The sequence below is a fragment of the Danio rerio genome, chromosome 7, assembly GCF_049306965.1.
Source record: "Danio rerio strain Tuebingen ecotype United States chromosome 7, GRCz12tu, whole genome shotgun sequence".
Lineage (NCBI taxonomy): Eukaryota > Metazoa > Chordata > Actinopteri > Cypriniformes > Danionidae > Danio > Danio rerio.
In genome coordinates this window covers 77,180,529-77,202,889 of record NC_133182.1, presented here as the reverse complement: position 1 = coordinate 77,202,889, position 22,361 = coordinate 77,180,529, and the positions used below count along the sequence as shown (strand labels likewise).

Here is a 22,361-nt window from a genome sequence, read left to right as displayed (position 1 = left end):
ACTAGTAAAATCTGGCAACACAGCCTCCTCAGATCCAAAGCCATGACTGCATGTAGACTTGTTATGGTGCACGAATGAGGAAAGAAGTACCCTTTTTCTCTGCCATTTTCCTCTAGTGCACGTACAGAGATGAGTCACGCCTCTGACGTACATTTTCAACTCGTCGTTTTTAACCTCTTCCATCATTACCAGCTTATGCAAGGTAACGGCCGTCAAAAGTATTCAAATAATCTTCATTAAAGGCATACTTCACCCCAAACTGAAAAGTACCCCATCGTTTACTCTCTCTCATGTGGTTTTAATCCTCAAAGAGTTCTAGAGTTTCTTCTGTTGACCACAAAAGAAATTGCAGGTTGCTGGCACCCATTGACTTCCATAGCAGAAAAAAAATACTAAAGAAGTCAATGGGTTTTTCACTTTTGTGTTTCACAGATGAAACTCTGTAACTCTTTAATTTAAGGTGACAGTCAAACACTTACTATAGTGATAACAATGAATTAAGCATAATTACATGCACTGTAAAAAAATGCAGGGTTGCACACAACTTGTCTTAACACAAGTCAATTAGTTAACTTAACAGATTAAAGTAAATTGAGCATAAAACATTTAAGTTGTCCCAAAAATCTCAATAATTGTATGATTCAGCTCCTTTTAAATAAGTAGTTTAAACAAGCAGCATGAATCTTAATATTTAGATAGTAGATTAAAGTCTTAATATTTAGATAATAAAGTCAAAATCACTAGAATAACCCTGACTTGCGTGTAGTCATGCATCTATACTTCACTGAAAAGTGTTGCATGCAGAACTGTCGCAAACAATTTATTTGTGTTGAATTTAAACAAATTAAGTTTAATAATGTTCAACTTAATTTGTTTGTTTAAATTCCACACAAATATATTGTTTACAACCTTTTAACGTTAAAAAAATTGAGTAAATCCAAGTAATCATCTCTGAATAATTTTTTTCAGTGTTCTGTGTGCTGTTTGTGTTGCTCTGCAATAACCCTTCTGAAACGCTAGCTGACAGTAAGATGTTTATTTTCCTCTGTGTCGAGTTTTTCCTCTGGTGTTTTGTTTTTTCTGAACGCTTCCTACAAGTAGCTCAAACTCGCTCATTCAGTGGCGGGAACCAGCAGACGCGCAACAATTTTAATTATAAGGTAAACACAAAACAAAACTTTCCATCTGGAGCGCCTACATGGGACTCGACAGTTGTAAACACTTGCTTTATCGGGCTCGTGACTCTCAGCACTACCAGTTTTTGATAATACTAAAGTGAACAATGGATCTTAGCTCTTAAGTGCATCTGTGACCTTTTTTTGCATGATTTTCTCATGCAAGATCTGTAAAGAAAAAATTATTTACTTTCACGTATTTCCAAAACTCTCTTTTGAAAGTTCAGGTAACCACAACCTCAAATATTTAATAAGACTTGGCAGCCCCTTTATTCAGAAGGCCATTGCTTACATTTAGCTTTCGAGTTTCCTCCAAATTTCATCTGAAGTGAGCAACAACGTTACCACAAGTTTGTTTGGACCGCTATACAACCACACAAATCAACAGCAAGAAGGTTGGAGCCTCGGCTGGGTCAGTTGGCATTTCTGTATGGAGTTTGCATGTTCTCCCCGTGTTGGCGTGGGTTTCCTCTGGGTGCTCCGTTTTCTCCCACAGTCCAAACACATGCGCTATAGGTGAATTGGGTAAGCTAAATTGTCTGTAGTGTATGAGTGTATGTGAGATGGGTGTTTCCCAGTGATGCGCTGCAGCTGGATAGGCATCCACTGTGTAAAGCATGTGATGGATAAGTTTGTGGCTGTGGCGACCCCTTATGAATAAAGAGACTAAGATGAAAAGAAAACGAATGAATGTTTGCGTACATATATATGCCAGTATTTAATTATGACATTTATTATGACTAAACATGACATTTCATATTTGTTTACATATGTCTCAATGTACCCTCATGTCAAATAGACTCAATGATAGACTCAAATACAGAGATTTTATTGCCTGCTGTGCTTGTTGACACTGAAAGTCAAATTGTGTGCATTGAAACAATCCAATTTCACACATCCATTAATTATAGTGCAAAATACATTTCACATTTGAAAATGTGAGCGAAGAACCCTAAACATGTGAGATCAGGACATTGTTATGAAAGCTTAGCTGGGTTTTACATTTTGAAAATAGACACACAAAAGGAAACTCATTGCTCATTTCCAAGTAGTTTCCAGAAAATCCCCGTAAATAATCCTGATTGCGTTTCTCAGACCTCTATGGTCAGCCTAAATACACACAAACACTGATATACTCTGCTTATAACTGGCAGCCAGACAGTGTCGTTGTCTTATATCCACATTTGTCCAGTGCAATAACCTGTGCTTGCTTTTATAACTCACTGAGCATATGTCTCTGTTTGCCTTAATTAGCAAAATATGCTTAATTCTGCTCTTTATGGGGCGAACATGACGTTTATTTTATGCACAAGGAAGTGTGGATAGCATACTACAGTGTCAACATGAGTGCAACATGTTTAAGCAAATATTGAGGTCATATTTCTCAAATTAAAAAGACATTTGGACATTTACATGCTCAGAGACTGTTAGCCTCCAATTATCCTGTTCCTTCCTCTGTCTGTGTATTTTACACTGCTTAAATATCACTTAAATGCCAGATTATTATGTTGACTTTAGAAACTAGCATCGTGTAAAAAAAGAGGAGTGATTCACTCAATTGTATAAGCAACATTAGCAATAGCCAAAGTCAAGAATACAGCATTGTAGCTGCAGTTAAAAACTGCTTACTAACGTTTATTAATGTAGAGTTAATGCTTAACAGATAATGAATTCACTATTTGCTAATGCTTAATAAATTATTCATAGTGTGTAGTTATTATTAAGTGTTATGCCGAGTTCAGACTGCATGATTTTCAAAGTCATCGTGTCACAGATGTTTTCACACTGCTTGACTATCTGGGCTTGCGTTTCGTCGCTGCTTTGTTTACACTGTAAGATGGATCGGCGACAGGGGCTTTCACATTGCATGACTTTACTATAGGAAGAATCGCCGACAACTTCGTCTAAACGACGTCTCACAGCCAAAAACACGTCGTATATTTTTTGTTATTAACTACATAATGAGAAAGAAGCCTTTAATGGGGTAGAACATGTACATGTTTGCTCACCTGAGTTTAAAGGGAATTAGCCATTTCTCCTCAACGTTGATAATAAACTAATTTCTTTCTGTATGAAGCGTCAAACAGACACGGTTGATCCTGAGTCCTGTCAAACCTCCACTAGTTTTCCTCCATTTCGTAGGTCCAAATAAACCGAAAAAGAGCGCTTTTAACTCCTCCCCCAGCCTCCCGCTGGCCTGCAGCAGGTATACACACACGCACACACAAGTGAATCCCGCTCTCTCATTGGCTGTAGGCGATCGCTGATGTTATTTTCAGTCAAAACTCAATTCACACGGCATGATTTGAATCACCGACAGCTCCAGATATTCAGCACGCCAAATATCTCACAGGCATCTGCGACTCATCGGCGATTCTCTCAGATCGCATCTTTGATAGTTCATACTGTGTGATTGTCACTCACGTGCACGAGCACAGATTTGCCTGTGATTTCAGTCATTTGTCGCGATTTCTCAAAACCTGTAGGCGAGCCAAAATCAGGGCTAAAATCACGCAGTCTGAACTAGGCATAACCAGCAGTTTATTGTGTAAAAATAGGTTGTGTTAAAGCATGTAAGTTTTTAAAGGTTCAGGACACCGCAGAGAATGTTTTTTTTTGTATTAACAGATGTGTGTGTGTTGAGCATCAGTTAAGACAATGTTAGCACCTGTCAGCTTTAATTGTGGGGAAAACTGGATAATGTTGAGCTTTTGTCAGCTAATTTCAGCTTCCGGGTTTAAAATGATTTTTTGGGAGGGATCAAAATCGGCGATGTAGCGCAAAACTGCAAGTGCAATGATGACGTGTCGGTTTCTCATTATTATTCATAGTGTAGTTTTCTTATCCTATGAGAAGAGCCGGCTGCTTAATTATTCATGAGACCTGCCAGAGTCAAGCCCGAGCTGTGAGACACGAACCCCCACGGCACAGTATTTAGCCGTTCATGAAGGCTCATATGCGTTTGTTTCCATCATCCACGGGGTTTGTTGCATGTTTTCCCCCGCGATCTTGTCAGGGCCGATACAGCAAAGCTGTGTGTGTGCTGCTAGTATTTTTGTCTGGAGAGCAGCACGAGAATTAGAGAATGGCGGACGCTGTCTTTTATCAGGAGTTCGTTCACATTCAGACACATCGCCGTGCTGCTGTGTTTGCCTAAATCCTCCAGATTACCAGCAGGGCTAATGGGTAAAATAGACAGGTCAGGAGACCTGCTGCACTGAGTCTGCTGGATACGGGGATTGAGGGAGAAGTCCTCATTTATAGTGTTTACATGAACACACTTATCTTTATAATGATATAAATTGTGGTTGTCTGTATATGAAATTACGAATAACAAATGTAGCAGGGCATTAAATCACTGTTCATTTCTTTGCATTTTAACTTTGTAAACTATAAACTCATGCGTCTCCTCACGCTTTGTGTCTCAGTTTGTGAGCAAACTGACAACAACAGTTGTTCGCTCACGTTCTCCCCTGCTGGCCACGCCCACTCCTGCCCGATGCTCGCTGAGCTCCACGCCCATTAATCATGCGTCTTTTGAAAAAATTCTGAAGTAGACTTTAACCGAAAGTGGGGGGTGTCATGGCCCTTTAAAAAGCCTAACAACAAAAAAGCGACAACATCTCAAATGATGTGTAAATTATAAAACTCCTGCCTGCATGATCAATTTCAGACAGCGGAAACAACAACTAAACAAGTACTGTCTTCACTGATGCAAAAGAAATGAAGCGGTTTCATCCATACTTTATTTTAAATGTTCTAAAATGTAAAATTTCAAACAAACAAAAACTAATATTATTAAGTGCATTTAAAAAAAACACAATTTAAGAGAGTTATTAGGTCTAAACAGCCATTTGCATTTTGATTGTAGGATGTGGGTTATAATCATAGATCTCAAAATCTTCAGCACAGAAATCATTAATTTGTTCAACTTTGCGTTTAATCCGGAGTTTGGGGAACGGACGCGGCTCTCGCTGAATCTGTGGACACAAAACACGTGTTAACATACTGTAATTTATAGACTTTACACCATAAAACACTTGAAAATATGAAGGCGTACTGATAAAAACATTTTATTTAGACAACTTTGATGAGTTAAGATAAAATATTCATCAAATATAGTACAAAAGGTGTCTATTTGCTTTCTATTCAAGTATCTATTTGGAGATACAGTCATTGCTAATAGGTCTCTTAAACTGATTAGACTTTATTGCCTTCCTCTAATTTTTTTCCCACACTTATTCAAAATCTATGACATTTTCATTGGTTGTTTTTCATCAGCAGTCCTTCATGTCCTTTTAAAACAAGTCTACAAATAGTGTCTGAAGTTTTCGCTCAATAGACCTCACAGATCATTAATTATACTTTATATATTACTATAATATTTTCAGTTGAAAGCAAAATGTTGCTTTAAATGTAAATAGGCTGTTAGTCTCCGCCCCCTTTTCCAAAAGAGGGTGGAGCCTTTACAGCATGTGCTTCGGTTACTGTAGCATCAATGAGTGCATCTCAACTCGATCAGGTCCACCACTGGGCAGGAAAAGTTTGCATATCGTGACATGTATAAAGACATATGTTTCCAACATACCTGCTCTTTTAAAGGCTCGATGTGATTGGTGTAGATGTGGGCGTCACCTAATGTATGAACGAAATCCCCAGGCTGCAAGGACGAAACAACAAACATGAGTACAATACACATTCAGAATTATTTCGTTTTGTTAGACTTTCTTTCTTTGTCTGATCAGTTTGGATGTACTTTTTTCTGAAAACAAGCTTTTGCATATTAATGACGATAACACAGATGTCTGAATTACTTAATTCCAAATTTCACAACTTACTACTTATTATTATTGTTTTATTGCAACATATTTTAGCATTTTAGTCCCATGTAGGGCTGCACACTGTATCCAAAAATTAGGTGACTGTCGCTTTAAATTCAAATGAGATTGTGCTCTTTTCAAAAGAAGGCGGGGCTACAAATGCCTGTGTGTCAGCATAGTGGATTTAAAAACAAGGCTAAAGTCTGATGCTAATGAGGGAGAGATCATGACTAATTGGCGGGGGCTTTCCCCGTGTGATGACACGTACAAAGGGCAATCAAAGTGTTTCTATAATAAAATGAATACATTTTTACCATTAGTCGCTGATTATATTCACACACTGCTGCCACACAACCCCTTATAAAAGTGATTTTTGCATAATAGCTCACCTTTAATGTACTAGGAAGTGTGTGTTTACCTTGAGTCCAGTGATGTGGGCGATCATGTAGGTCAGCAGGGCGTAGCTGGCGATGTTGAATGGGACACCGAGACCGATGTCTCCCGATCGCTGGTACAGCTGACATGACAACTCACCGTTCGACACGTAAAACTGACACAACGCATGACAGGGCGGCAGCGCCATCAGAGGGAGATCTGACAATACAGTTTAAAGAGAAAATGCATTTAATGTGACATGTTTAGTTTCAGTGCGATGCGATACTGTCATTATTGTTGATTACTTAAATATATATATATATATATATATATATATATATATATATATATATATATATATATATATATATATGCTTGTGAATTGAAGAAATTTCATTGGTTTTACATTTATGTATTACATTATTTTACATTATGTAAACTGCGATGGCGTGTTAGTGCCGCATACAAATCTAGTTATGAGGATACATAAATAACAGTTCGAGAATTAAGCCAAATTCAAGAGTAAACTGTAAGAAAAATGCTATAATTTATTATGGGAAGTCAAAAGTTTCAAGAATAAAGTTCTAATATTATGAAAATAAAGTCCGTTACATATAATCTTGACTGTACTCTTGTAATCTTAGATTTTTTTTTAACAAGGCACTAAAAAACCCAAAATGTTTTAAATTAATACGCAAAATAAGTACTATAGCTGCTAGAACAATTAATGAATGATCTGCTATTGAAATAGAGCCTAAACAAACAAAAACAATTAGATAAAATACATCTTGCAAACTTACATGAAGTTGTTCTTAAATACTAAAATCATTAAACTGTCAACAATTCTACTGTTAACAAAAACTGCAAACTAAAAATAAGAAGACTTTTCAGCAACAAGCTGCATTAAAATAAAAACATCACTTCATTTTTGTAATGAAATCTGGATTATTTAAAAGTGCTAAATTACTGAACTTATAACTAAGCAAACTATAAATATAAGAACAATAACGACAGAAGTACATATAAGACTTAAATATAAGAGTTAAAAGAAAAATATCTAAAAAATAAAAATGTACTACTATAATAATTTATATTATAACAATATTCCTATAAGGTAGTACTGGATATTCAGTGCAAGAATAGAATAGAACAGAATAGAGCAGAATTAAGCAGAACTGAATAGAATCAGAATAGAATTAGAACAGAGCAGAATAGAATTAGAATAGAAGAGCAGAACAGAAAAGAATTAGAACAGAGCAGAATAGAACAGAATGGAACAAAATAGAGCAGAACAGTATAGAATTAGAATAAAACCCAATAGGACAGAGCAGAATAGAATTAGAAAAGAAGAGCAGAACAGAATAGAGTTAGAACAGAGCAGAATTAGAATAGAACCGAACAAAACAGAGCACAATAGAATTAGAACAGAGCAGAATTAGAATAGAACCGAATAGAACAGAGCAGAATTAGAATAGAATTAAAATAGAAGAGCAGAATAGAGTTAAAACAGAATAGAATTAGAACAGAGCAGGACAGAATTAGAACAGAGCAGAATAGAACAGAATGGAACAAAATAGAAATAGAACAGAAGAGCAGAACAGAATAGAATCTGAACAGAATAGAATTAGAAGAGAACCGAGCAGAACAGAATAGAACAGAGCAGAATAGAACTAGAATAGAAAAGAATTAGAATGGAACTGAACACAATTTAACAGAAATAAAACAGAACAGAATAGAGCAGAACAGAATAGAATTAGAAACCACAACAGGGTTAAGAATTCCACTCAGACCTTTAGGATTCCAGGCACACATGATGATCCTTCGGTCCTCTGGGTTTGACTTGATGGTGTCAATAACTTTCTGTAACTGATCGACTCCTTCTCCAGAATAATCTTAATGAAGAGAAGAAATCACATCCTGATTTAAACACCAATTCTTATAGTCTGTACAGTAAAAGTGAAGTATTTGCAAATTGTACACATTTTCCAAACTTTCAATTGAGAATGTTTTATAAGCTGCATAATAATCCTGTAACGGTTTTAAAATGTAGTTTAACATATGTTAATATTACTCCAATGCATATTCTTTCTAGTATGAATTAACATGTTGTTAGCATGAATTAGCAAGTTGCTAGAACAGAAAATAAAGCAAAAAAACTGTTTATACTACTAGACTGTTGAATCCTTGATTGTTATTGGCTAATATAAAGGTGTGGGTTTATTTTCATATAAATGCACAGCTAAAGTAGTTCCGGCAGGTTTTGAGCACATTACAGCACCATATCACTACGCTGAAAACTAAAACTGTCAAAAATCTTGAACAACAATTATTAGCACAATAATAATGCACCATCTCTGCTTCACCACCTCAGGTGTGCATTATTATCTGATAATTCAATGGCCCATTGTCAACTACTCAGTACTTATATTACTGTACAAGGCTGTTGAATGCCTGATTCTGATTGGCTGATGAGCATTCTTAGGTGTGCAGTTATTTTCAGATAAATGGACAGATAAAGTAGTGCCGGCAGGTTTTGAGCGCATTACAGTTCAATATCACTACGCTGAAGGAGTTGAGTTATTTCACAGCTACAACAGTCAGAAATCACTGGAGGAGATGTGTGTGAAACTAGTGCAGCACACAGGAGCAGTTTGAGGACAAAAACCTGACAATGGTCTGAAATATAACATCTGAACAGTGGCTGCAGCTGTGAACTATGCATAAGCAGAATAATTGACTCCAATACATTGAAGTATTAGAAAATAATGCATAGAAACCACCTCAGGTGTGCATTAGTTTCTAATAATTAAACAGGACTGTTGTAAATTAATCTCATTTACTACACAGCTCTCTAAAAAGCTAAATATTGTTTCATTTTCAATATCAGAAAGGTTACCAGTATGCATATCTTTGTATTCGGCTCCAAAATGCCTCCACTGAAATCCATAAACTGGACCCAGATCTCCTTCCTCCCGATCGGTGAATCCGTTCTTATCCAGAAACTCTCTGGAGCCGTTAGCATCCCAAATCCTCACACCCTTCTCCGACAGATCTTTGGCGTTTGTTGAACCCTGAATTGAAGAAATAAAAAGCAATTCAATGCAAAAAAAAAGACAAATTTCATGACCAAAAAACAACACTACATTTACATATATTTCTAAATAAATAAAAACAAAACGTTTGCGATATTTCCCACCTTGATGAACCACAGCAGCTCCTCCAATATGCCTTTCCAGAAAACTCTTTTGGTCGTCAGCAACGGAAACTGATCTGCAAGGTGCACAATGAGCACAGCTTATGATCAGACTGTGTTTTATAAACGTTTCAGCGTTGGGGTAGACGTTAATGAAAAATAAATTGATCATTTAATGAATAATATATATAATTCTCGAAATAATTACCGTTTTTACAATACTGTGAGGAGTGGGATAAGTGTAGATGTTAAATTATATAAATAAATCTCGCTATAATTTCTGTTTTTTTACATTACTGTGATGGTTGGGGTAGGGTTAGACATTAATAAACATTATTCAATGGGTATTTTAATAAATAATATGAATAATTCTCATTATAAATACTGTTTTTATATTACTATGATGGTTGGGGTAGGGGTAGACGTTAATAAAACACAATTTAATAGACAATTTAATAAATATGAACATTTTTTGTTATAATTATTGTTTTTACAATACTGTGATGGTTAGGGTAGGGGTAGATGTTAATAAAACAATATTTAATGGGTAATTTAATAAACAATATGAATAATTCTCGTTATAAATACAGTTTTTACATTACTGTGATGGTTGGGTTTGGGTTGGACATTAATAAAACACTATTTAATGGGTAATTTAATAAATATTATGAATTATTCTGATTATAAATACTGTTTTTTACATTATTGTGAGGGTTGAGATAGGGATAGACATTAATAAAACAGAATATTAAGGTTAATTTAATAAAATATGAATAATTCTCCTTATAATTGCTGTTTTTACATTATTGTGAGGGTTGAGATAGGGATAGAGATTAATAAAACAGAATATTAAGGTAAATTTAATAAACAATATGAATAATTCTCGTTATAAAAGCTGTTTCTACATTACTGTGAGGGTATGTGTAACGTCAGGGATAACGTTAGACGTTAATAAACCCCAATTTAACGGATAATTGAATAAATATTATGAATAACTCTCTTTATAATCGCTGTTTTTACATTACTTTGGAGGTTGGGATAGAGGTAGATGTTAATAAAACACAATTAATGGATAATTCAACAATATAAATAATTCTTGTTAACTTCCGGCCGCAGCTGTATCCCTTCTAGCAACAACCATGATCTCCCAGTAGGCTTGCATTCATTTGATTTATAAAGCTCACCAGTGAGATTAAATGCAATGACAGTGTATTTAACAGATGTGACTGACCTCTGAGACTGTATCTGGCTTGTGTCCCGAACACAGAGATCACTCCTGTGCCTGTCCTGTCGCCTTTCTTTGCTCCATTCTGCAAAATAAACTCCACCAGACTCAAATACCCGCGCTCGTCGCAAAACAGAGAAAACTCCTTTTTCCCTCCGTTTGTTTCTTTCTTGCTTTCTCCGTTAACGCAATGTCCATTTGTCACTTCCACTGCCGTGTCGGGCATTTTCCTCAGCTGAGATGATGGTTAGTTTTAAAACAAAGTGAAATATACGGCAGCGAAATCCTGCAGCACAACAAGGGCGATGGAGCTTTTGCCGCGAAACTGTTCGTCTTCTTCTTCTTTTAGATTTTTGGCGGGTAACAGTCAGACATCTTGAAAAGTCCATACCGCCACCTATAACACTGGAGAGTGGACGAGACTTGCAGGGTTGCCAGGTGTTTACATCAAAACGAAAGCAGTGGCCAGGCAAAACTAATTTAAAAACTAGCCTAGTGATACCAAAACTCAAAATATGCCACTCATATATCCCTTAAAAAACATATTTTACCTTATTGTATGCATTATGTTAGTTTACTTTTTATAACCCTACTAAAACTAAAAAATCCAGCTTAAACCAGCCTAGGCTGGTTGGCTGGTTTTAGCTGGTCGACCAGCCTGGTTTTAGAGGTGTTTTGGCCATTTCCAGTCTGGTCTTAGCTGGTCAGGCTGGGAGATGACCAGCTAAAACCAGCTTGACCAGCCTAGCCAGGCTGGGAGTCCAGCCAAAACCAGCTATGTCCAGCTTAAACCAGGCTGGTCAAGCTGGTTTTAGCTGGATTTAGCTGGTCATTTTCCAGCCTAACCAGCTAAGACCAGGCTGGAAATGGCTGGAAACCAGCCTGGAAATGGCCAAAACCCCTCTAAAACCAGGCTGGTCGACCAGCTTAAACCAGCCAACCAGCCTAGGCTGGTTTAAGCTGGATTTTTCATTAGGGAAATCACTGTACTATTAATCAAAGATTATTTCATGTGTCTCTCCATGTGCTGTCCATTTCAAGTCCATGTAAAATCAAAATTTAGCATTTTTATTTTGCTAGCTTACAGTAGTTATTCTTTGGGTGAACAATTAATCCATACAAATTAATCCACAGATAAAAATGTTTGTTTTGATAATCTTCTATCAAAGTTTGACTATTTGTTCCTGCGCTTGTGTAGCGGAGGCCGGCTAGTGAGTGCTGTGCAGGTAAACCTCACTGCTCTGACCTCTAAAGGTGCTCTAGCGAAAGACACTAGAGGCTATTGTCTTTAGCCTCCTTGTTAGAGCAACTGACTCTCATGCGGAAGGTCGCCGGTTCGGTCCCAGCTAGGAGCGAATTGGGTGGCATAGTACCGGCAGGGTTACACTTTTTTTTAATTTTTTTTTATTATAGTTTTGAAACATTACATAAAGTAAAAATACAATAATTCAGATATATATTATATCCATAAACATTAATATAGTTACAAGATCCAAAAATGATAAAGTAAATATATAACAGGAGAGAAAAAATTAATAAAAAACTGCAAAAAAAAATAAATTAATTAATTAATAAATAAGATAAAAACATAAAAATATTACAAAATACTTCTATACATATAAACTAAAATAATAACTTAGGATACAATCATCGACTACAGCGGGGGATCAGAACTAGAAAAAAATGTCTTCATGAAATCTAACATTAAATCACTCTTTTTGTTTTTAATTTGCATTAGAGACTTTTTCAGATTTTTCATTTCTAATAAAAAAATATTACATTTTGGTACACATTTCACAAATTTCTGTTTATGTATAAAATATTTACCATGTAAAATGTAGAAGTTAACAACATACTCAAATGTTCTTTTTGTGTGTGACAAAGTGCAAATCACATCTTTTAAAGATAGCCTGTAATTAACATTTCTTTGCCCAAATAACACGTCACTAACATCATTCCAAAATTTACGAGAGGCATCACAGTTATAGAAAAGATGAGATAAGTCTTCCTCATGTATATTACAAAATGTGCAAGTACTCTCAATATCCATGAATTTAGATAAAGTTGCTTTGCAAGGATACATTTTGTGAAGTATTTTAAAGTGCACTTCTTTAACCTTATTTAAAAGGTCCGGCAGGGTTACACTTGGAGTGGCAGTTTGTCCCAGTGTGACATATTCAAATACAAGATTCTTAACCACGCCCCATTAACGTTAGTTTGCATGAGGGAACTATGCACAAAACAAAAACCCTGCCCCTATTTCCTTCCACCTCACAAAAGTGTGCTTATATTCTGTTTCATCATTCTAGCACACTTTTTATCACTGCTAATAAGTAAAGCTTGTGCCATAAAATATGTACTGCTGAATATATTTATTGCAATAAACCAAAAGGAAAAAACAAACTTGTAGAGTTAGACTTGGCAACACACTGGGGACATGTTTAGACATGTTCAGAAAATGTGTTTTCAAGTTAAAGGAGTGGACAAAATCTATAATTAAAATACTCCTACCATTTACTCACCCTCAGTTTGTTGTTGCTAAACCTGTATGAGTTTCTTCTGTTGAACATAAATACAGTGTTTTGAAAAATGTCACCATTGACTTTTATAGAAAGGGGGCGAAATATTATCGAGTCCATGGTGACTATGAACTGGAAGTGTTGATTTGGAAGTACTCATTGAAAAATTAAAAGTGAAATACAGCTTTTATAATTTTTTATTCTTGTACATTAGAATGTGTTATGTTTATGAGCAAAAACAATTGTTTATAAAGTTTATACGCAAGTATATAATATACACAAGTAGGCTACGTTATATAGGTTTATACACAAAATCATATTTAGAGTAAGAATAGTTTTATTTCTTATTAAAAGCATCACAGCGCAGTGCCAAAATACGCAATACACACTGTTATTTTGACAACAAAGTCACAACTATTGGTCATCGGTAAATGTATTGTACTATTATGCACATATGGCTCTAGAATTTGAACACAGTTACTAATATAACGTCTTTGATTTTGCCCACCAGTCTGGAGAAAAACTGAGTTATATTTTCTCAGCCAGGGGCTTGTCGACCCCTAGTGGTTCATGACATAAAATATCAGCATGTTCTTTAAAATAGTGGGTATGTAATACATACATTTTATTAAGATTTTTATTTTCATAATATAATATCAAATTTATCTCATGATATGACCAAAAATATATACCAATTAAACTAAATATATAGCCAAATTTACTGGGGGATTGAGAATAACTGATTGGCACCATAAAAGACTAACCATAGTCTTTCAGGTATTAATTAATTCATTACCTTCAACACTGAGTTCAAAACTCTTTTCAAATGAGTAGAACTTTCAGTCATTTTTAAGTTAACTACACCTATTTCATTTGATAAAGTGTACTGTTGGGTTTTACAGTGTTATAAGCTAATTTGTTTATATTACAACCGTTATTGTATTATCATAGCAGATATTACTGAATTACATCAACGAATTAATTCAAGTACTTTACTATAGTATGTTTTAAAAAGTCACAACAGTATTTATTTTCTATCCATTACTCTTTGTTCTGCTCGGTTTGTTTCGTCTGGAGCTCATGATCTGCCCTCTGCGCATGCGCGATCACATGTTGCTGTGTTGTTATTGCCAGTGCTCTACAGTACAGTCAGTGAAGGGCAGACAGCACACACTCACAGAGTCGACCTGGATTATATAGACTCGGACTGGATGGCAGGATGACATGCTCAGATGAGAACACACTGATTCAAACAAACAGTCGCTTTTTACGCGTGTTATTAAAGCTGTCGACGTATTTCAGTCCGCGTCAGTCCAGCTGAGATGATGATGATGGACGCGCATCTGTGGGATCATCTCCAGGCTGGCAGCTCCGAGGTGGACTGGTGTGAAGGGAATTACCTTATTTATCCGGGAATTGCGGAATTTTATAACACGGTACGTCGCTCAGATGTTTCTTTGTTCGGTTGTTGTGTCACTTTGGGTCGCGCGCGTTTGAACGACTGGCAGTTGAAGTCTGTAACTGTTGAACTTTGGAGCAGCTCAATATCCAAAACAAAAGAGATTAACAACCCTTTATTGTTATTATGCTGTAAAATAATAACAAATACAAATACAGATTTGAAATGTAAGACAATGAGGGTTACATACATTAAACCAAGACTAATTTAACGTTATTTTGTATTATTTTGAACCATAGTATCGTTATAGTAGCGTAACGTAACGTATCGTTAAATTAACCTTCTGTTGTGGTAACTAGTAATTCTATGGTAATACAGTAACTACAGGAATACAAACCGATTACCCAAATAACATAAGGTTAGTTTTCTATTTTAAAATTAATAACTACAACACACCAGTAAAAACTAAAGTATACTACAGTATTTATTACAGTTATCAGTTCACTTTAGTAATTTTTTTTTCTATCTGTGAACGTTGGAGATGTTCGACAATCAAAACGAGATTAACAACCCTTTTCATTGTTATAATGTGGTGAAATAATAACAAATACAAATACAGATTTGGAATATAAGGCAATAAGGGTTATATACATTAAACCAAGACTATATTGTATTATTTTGAATTATATAGTACCGTTATAGTAACGTAACGTAATGTAACTTCTGTTGTGGTAATTCTATAGTTGCTATGGTGATACAGCAACTATAGGAATATAAACCGATTACCTAAATAACGTAAGGTTAGTTGTTTTATTTTACTACAATACACCAGTAAAAACTTAAGTATACTACAGTATTTATTACAGTTATCAGTAACACTTTAGTATTTTTTTTCTCTCTGTAAACTTTGGAGATGCTTGACAATCAAAACAAGAGATTAACAAACTTTTTTATTGTTTTTATGCAGTAAAATAACAAATACAATTACAGATTTAAAATATAAGACAAAGAGGGTTACATACATTAAAATAAGGCTATATTGTATTATTTTGAACCATATAACATTAGCACTGTTATAGTAACGTAATGTAACGTAACGTTGAATTAACCTCTGTTGTGGTAACGTTAATTCTATAGTTGCTATGGTAATACAGCAACTAAGAATATATATCCGATTACTCAATTAACGTAAGGTTAGTTTTCTATTTTACTACAATACACCAGTAAAAACTTAAGTATACTACAGTATTTATTACAGTTATCATTTCAGTATAGTAAACTTTTTCTGTCTGTGAACTTTGGAAATGCTCGACAATCAAAACAAGAGAATAACAAACCTTTCTATTGTTATTATGCTGTAATATAATAAGAAATGTTTTGTGTACTGATATGTCTACAAAACAGTTCTTAATTCAACTTTTTATATGAACCCACTATTATTTGTTGGAAAGTTGTGTATATAAGTTCAATTATACTAAATGTAAACCAAATTTTGTATTTTTTAAACGAGAATCCTATCTGTACTTGAATACAATTTCAGAGTCTCTTAACAAGAAAGCATTTAAACCTTATAAAATGTGCTTTATTCAATATTTTGCATTAGTTTGTATTATTTTTTTTAACTTTTTCAATTTTTATATATTTTTCTCACTTTCTTTTTCTTTGCCATACCATTGTAATACTTATTTAAAATTGTCATTCACTTTTCGTGCAAAAAGTAATATTTGCATTGTTTGTATTATACCTATTTATACATATTATTACTTATTTTTATGTATTTTCATTGTAATTGCCTGTTATTGTAATAAAAACAGTGTGTGTTTACAGTTATATATAGAGAGAAAAGAGGGTAAAATCGAGAGAAAGACATTTTAATTAGCAACAAAATATGATCAATGCACTTTAGTTTCCCTGGATGCATTTCCTGAGAAATAATTGTGTACATAAATACAGTACTTCTTGAACAGTTTGACTGTTTTTTTTAATCAATGACAACAGATGCTTTTTTTTACATATTTAAGTGTATTTCTGTGGTTTGCCATACAAACAATTTTAAATCCGGCTACTAATAAAATGTGTAATTTATTGAAAAATAACCTTTAACAAACAATTCTAGGGAAAAATAATGTCTTGTATTTAATCAGAAGCATTTTTGTGTTGCATAAAGGATGTTTTTTTTTTCTAAGAAGCTAAACATAATATTAATATTTTACTGTTTAAGATAAAATTATAAGCCATCGTGTGAAATGTTAATTCATTCAACTGTACAGTATATCACTAAACCTTTTATACCAAAAACTCACACAGGCAGGTTAATAAATCTGAGATCTGTTAATAATTAAATGAATATTATTGTTTGACAAGCTGTTGAAAGGACATTGGTCTACAAATAAGTTAGTGTTTGATAAAAATAGTCTGCAGAAACACTTTGATTGGCATTCTCCCATGTGTCATCAGAGGGGGAAAGCCCAGCCCATTAGAGACCATCTCTCCCTTATTAGCATAGGACCTTTGTCTTTTTTTGAATGCCACTATGCTGACAAACAGCTATGTGTAGCTCCACCCTCTTTTGCAAAGAGCCCCATCTCATTTAAATTTAAAGCAACAGTCACCAAAATGCCACAATTAGAATCAAAAGGGTCAGTTTCAGAGAATCATAAAACATTATTTTACAGCTGAAACTTCACACTCTCTAAGGACACTAGAGACTTGCATCTTATAAAAAAGGAATAATGTGTGCCCTTTAAATTATACAAAGCAAAAAACCTTGCTATTCTATATTACTAAACATTTTATAATAAATTATTTAAATAAAAAATGCACAAAAATACAATGGTATGTTCTCTCTTCTTTTGGGGAAATCGGAAAACTCTTGCATAAAATGTTGTAAGTTGTCATAAACTGTTTTCAAAGCTGCTTCTGTCTTTTTTCCAGATAAGCAACGTGCTGTTTTTCGTGCTTCCGCCGATCCTCATGTGTCTGTTTCGTCAGTACGCCACACACTTCAACAGCGGCATCTATCTGATATGGACTCTGCTGGTGGTTGTCGGTAAATCTGATCACTCTTTATTTATTTTTTTCTTCCTCCAGCTGTTGATTGACCGACAGTAACCTCTTGCTGAAGTCATGTTGTTTAGCATATTACTGAACTCCAGTCTTCCTCCTTTTCTGGAAATATTGCTGGTCTTCAGGAAATAGCTGAGCTGTGCAGGAAGGGCCACTGAAGGAAATGCGTTATCTCTGAGAAATTAAAGTGTGTTGCCCAAAATTCTTCAGTGTGTGTGAAACATGAGCTGTTCTGATTACCAGTATTACTTCACATTTGTTCCCAAGGTTTCCTTATTATATTTGTGTTACATTTGTATGCAGATGTGGACAAAATTGTTGGTACCCTTCAATTTTATCCAGGCCAGTTTCATTAGTTTGCGTTTTTAAAGCTTTTGTTGAACCACAATCCGAAAGCAATATCTGTTTTTCATTAGTGTCATTATTTTCAGTAATTTCTGATTGATCAATCATTATTTATTCTGCCTTAAGCTATTTCAGTGACCTTTGTAGTCGTTCTTTCCTCACTGAAAGGGTACCAACAATTTAGTGATTTTATTTATTCATTCATTCATTTTCTTTTCAGCTTAGACCCTTTGTTAATCTGGGGGCGCCACAGTGGAATGAACCGCCAACTTAACCTCCAACATTATTACTTTTAAACTCTATTTATTTCATATTCTGTATTTATCTATATTTATCTCTTATATAATAATATTTATCAGTATAAGAAGTAAGTAGTAGTATATTAATTTTAAATAAATATGTATTTTTATAAATTTTTTATTTTATTAATATTTATTTCATATTCATACATTCTTAATCAAACATTTGCCCAGACATTCTCAAGAAATATGATCACATAAGTACATTTTTGAGACAGTCATTTACATGTTGTGTATGTGTGTGTGTGTGTGTGTGTGTGTGTATATACATATACATACATACATTATTATTAATTGATTGATTTTACAAAAATTGTACTATATACAGTTATTATTAACCCCTCTTTGAATTTTTTTCTTTTTTAAATATTTCCCAAATGATGTTTAACAGAGCAAGGAAATTTTCACAGTATGTCTGATAATATTTTTTCTTCTGGAGAAAGTCTTAAATTTGTTTTATTTCGACTGAAATAAAATCAGTTTTTAATTTTTTAAACACCATTTTAAGGTCAAATTATTAGCCCCTTTAGGCTATTTTTTTTCTCGATAGTCTACAGAACAAACCATTGCTATACAATAACTTGCCCTAACCTGCCTAATTAACAAAATTAACTTAGTTAAGCCTTTAAATGTCACTTTAAGCTGTATAGAAGTGTCTTGAAAAACTTCTAGTCAAATATCATTTACTGTCATCATGGTAAAGATAAAATAAATCAGTTATTAGAGATGAGTTATTAAAACTATTATGATTAGAAATGTGTTGAATAAATCTGCTCTCTGTTAAACAGAAATTGGGGAAAAAAATAAACCAGGGGGGCTCATAATTCAGAGGGTCTAATAGTTCTGACTTCAACTGTACATATTATTGTGATATGAGATAAATTTTTTATTTTGTGATGTAGGATTTTTGTCATGTTGCCCAGCCATATTTGATTCTGCTTATTAATATGCTCTTGTATGGACTTATAAAGGTTTAGACGGTCATCTGGGATTTGTGACTTTTAGCCATGAAACCGTGTGTGTGTGTGTGTGTGTGTGTAAAGCTCAGCGGCGCTTGTGTTTGTGGAGCATCATGGGAAAGCAGCCAGCTCAGCACAAACGCCGCTCTGTACAAACGTCTTCAGAGTTTTTCTGCTCTAAAAAGAAGCTGCTGACTTAATTAATCCGGCTGGGATTTTGAGTTAAAATTCTCCTCGGCGTCATATAATACAGTGAGTTTAGTCAAAGGATTAAAGGCAGACAGAGCTGAATTCATGCATCGCAGACCTCAAAGAGCCGTTCATGATGACGAACGTCTTTCAACAACACTGTGAAACCGCTGTTTATTTTACCAAAATAACTCAATACCCTCTTTTTGTATTTTGGTAATTTAAAAAAAAATCATTTCACAACAGCTTGAGATTTTCCCAGAGATGGGTTGCAGCTGGAAGGGCATCCGCTGCGTAAAACATACGCTGGATAAGCCGGCGGTTCATTCCGCTGTGGTGACCCTGGATTAATAAATGGACTAATTTGAACAGAAAATGAATGAATGAATGAATGAATAAGCAGCTTGAAATGATTAAACTACATTGTAAAATGTATTAGTTGACTACTTTAAAACGTGAGTAAACTAGTTTTTAAAGTGATTTACAGTTGAAGTCAGAATTATTAACCACCCTGGATTATTCGTTTATTGTTTCACCATTATCTCTTAAAAGAGATAGCAGATTTCTTCAACACATTTGTAATCATAATAGTTTTAATATCTCATTTCTAATAACTGATTTATTTTATCTTTGCTATGATGACAGTAAATAATATTAGACTAGATATTCTTCAAGACACTTCCATACTGCTTAAAGTGACATTTAAGGTTAGGCTAGGGTAATTAGGTTAACTAGGCAGGTTAGGGTAATTAGGCAAGTTATTGTATAACCATGGTTTGTTCTGTAGACTATCGAAAACAAATATAGCTTAAAGGGGCTAATAATTTTGACCTTAATTGTTTTTTTTAAATAAAAACTGCTTTTATTCTAACCAAAATAATACAAATAATACTTTCTCTAGAAGAAAAAATATTATCAGACGTACTGTGAAAATTTCTTTCCTCTGTTAAACATCATTTAGGAAATATTTAAAAAAGAAAAAAAATCAAACGGGTATATATATATATATATATATATATATATATATATATATATATATATATATATATATATATATATATATATATAAACACTAATCTCTGCCTTGTTGATTAATCATGTTAAAGCATGATGCATTGTGCAATAAATGTTTTAATACAGTTTTGTGTTATAATTTGATTGCTCTCCTTTAGGCATCGGCTCCACTTATTTCCATGCGACCCTGAGCTTTCTGGGTCAGATGCTGGATGAGTTGGCCATACTGTGGGTGCTCATGTGTGCCATCGGCATGTGGTTTCCCAAGAGATACCTGCCCAAGATATTCAGAAGAGACAGGTACGCTAGCAGATACATACAGACATCCAATTATACTGCGGACAGAGGTGGTTTCAGGATTGTATAGCCCCCAATGAGGCACATTTATATTTATATAATATAAAATAAAATGCTAAAATAAAATAAAGGGACTATTTTTAACAGCAGATGGCGCTCTAGGCTAGTGTTTAACAGCAGATGGCGCTCTAGGCTAGTGTTTAACAGCAGATGGCGCTCTAGGCTAGTGTTTAACAGCAGATGGCGCTCCAGGCTAGTGTTTAACAGCAGATGGCGCTCCAGGCTAGTGTTTAACAACAGATGATGCTCTATGCTAGTGTTTAACAGTAGATGGCGCTCTAGGCTAATGTTTTACAGCAGATGATGCTCTAGGCTATATTTTAACAGCAGACGGAGCTCTAGTTTAGTTCTTACGGCCATGATGGCAGTCACTGGCTGTTTCCGAAATCCCCTACTATTTGATTAGGTACTAAATTGGACTTTTAATTTACTACACGGCCATTAGAAAAGTATGTTTTATATATTCTGTTGTAGTATGAATGTTACTTGGATGTACTACATTCAAGGCTAGGCTAAATGCTCTCTTAAGAATCTTGCCCGAAGTCGTAGGTCATCCAGGTACTTCTCGGCTATTGTTTTTCGAATACTATGAATTCAGACATACTACTCGACTCGCATACAGTTTTTAACATACTATATAGTATGGAAGTATGCAATTTGGAATGCAGCCACTGATTTTCTCAACATTATGTTTTCTCCGTCACCAGGTCGAGGTTTAAAATGGTCATCGGTGTGCTCTCAGGCATCACCACCTGTCTGGCGTTCATCAAGCCAGCGATAAACTCCATCACTCTGATGACGCTGGGCATCCCGTGCACCGCACTGCTCATCACTGAGCTCAAGAGGTCAGAGCTCCTGTAAAAACCCACACACACACACTGCACACTCATCAGGCCCTCAGAGAGCTCCATCTTATCACATTACATATTTATTGCTGTGCACATTCATTTGAAATCACAGGGACGAGTCTCTATATATAGCCTCTAGTCTTGCTTTATGTGTCGGTGTACTGTCACGAAATGCACATTTTAAAGGCAGCCTCATTTTATTTGCAGTCTAAATTTGATTTAACTACATATTACTTGTCATAAAATGTAACTCAAAGCATTGTTCAAATGTTATAAATTATATTACAAAATAATATATACACTACTGGTCTATTGTTTGTGATCATTGAGACTTTTTTATTGTCTTTTGTGCACACCAATGCTGCATTTATATGATAATAAAAAACAAACAATTAAAATACATGCCGTAAAAGGCTTATGAGACTGGAGTAACAATGCTGAAAATATAATGCATAAGTTACATTATAAAATATTTAGAAATTTAAAACTGTTGTTTTAAATTGAAATAGAGTTTCACAATTTTACTGTTTAGCTTTTATGTTTAATCAAATAAATGAAACGTCTTTCAAAATATTAAA

General features: G+C 34.5%; 2 protein-coding genes across 3 annotated transcripts in view; one reads left to right on the top strand and one right to left on the bottom strand.

The window, feature by feature from the left end:
- Positions 1-22,361, top strand: part of acer2 (alkaline ceramidase 2) — a 55,008-nt gene that overhangs the window by 23,414 nt on the left and 9,233 nt on the right. Inside the window, exons 1-4 of one of the 2 annotated variants that reach the window (XM_002663031.8) lie at positions 14,448-14,743; positions 17,641-17,755; positions 20,737-20,878; positions 21,643-21,780. In XM_002663031.8, coding sequence (XP_002663077.2) covers positions 14,630-14,743; positions 17,641-17,755; positions 20,737-20,878; positions 21,643-21,780 — 509 coding nt within the window. In that variant the 5' untranslated portion in view covers positions 14,448-14,629. Of the gene's footprint in view, positions 1-14,447; positions 14,744-17,640; positions 17,756-20,736; positions 20,879-21,642; positions 21,781-22,361 lie in introns of those variants that run through there. The other variant, XM_073907572.1, reaches the window with a different exon arrangement.
- tyms (thymidylate synthetase) lies at positions 4,900-11,178 on the bottom strand. Its single transcript, NM_131760.2, has 7 exons — positions 10,795-11,178; positions 9,567-9,640; positions 9,267-9,441; positions 8,161-8,262; positions 6,414-6,589; positions 5,764-5,835; positions 4,900-5,155 (listed from the first exon to the last, which is right to left on the bottom strand). The coding sequence occupies exons 1-7, from the start codon at positions 11,012-11,014 to the stop codon at positions 5,018-5,020; spliced, it is 957 nt and encodes a 318-aa protein (NP_571835.2). The 5' UTR covers positions 11,015-11,178; the 3' UTR covers positions 4,900-5,017.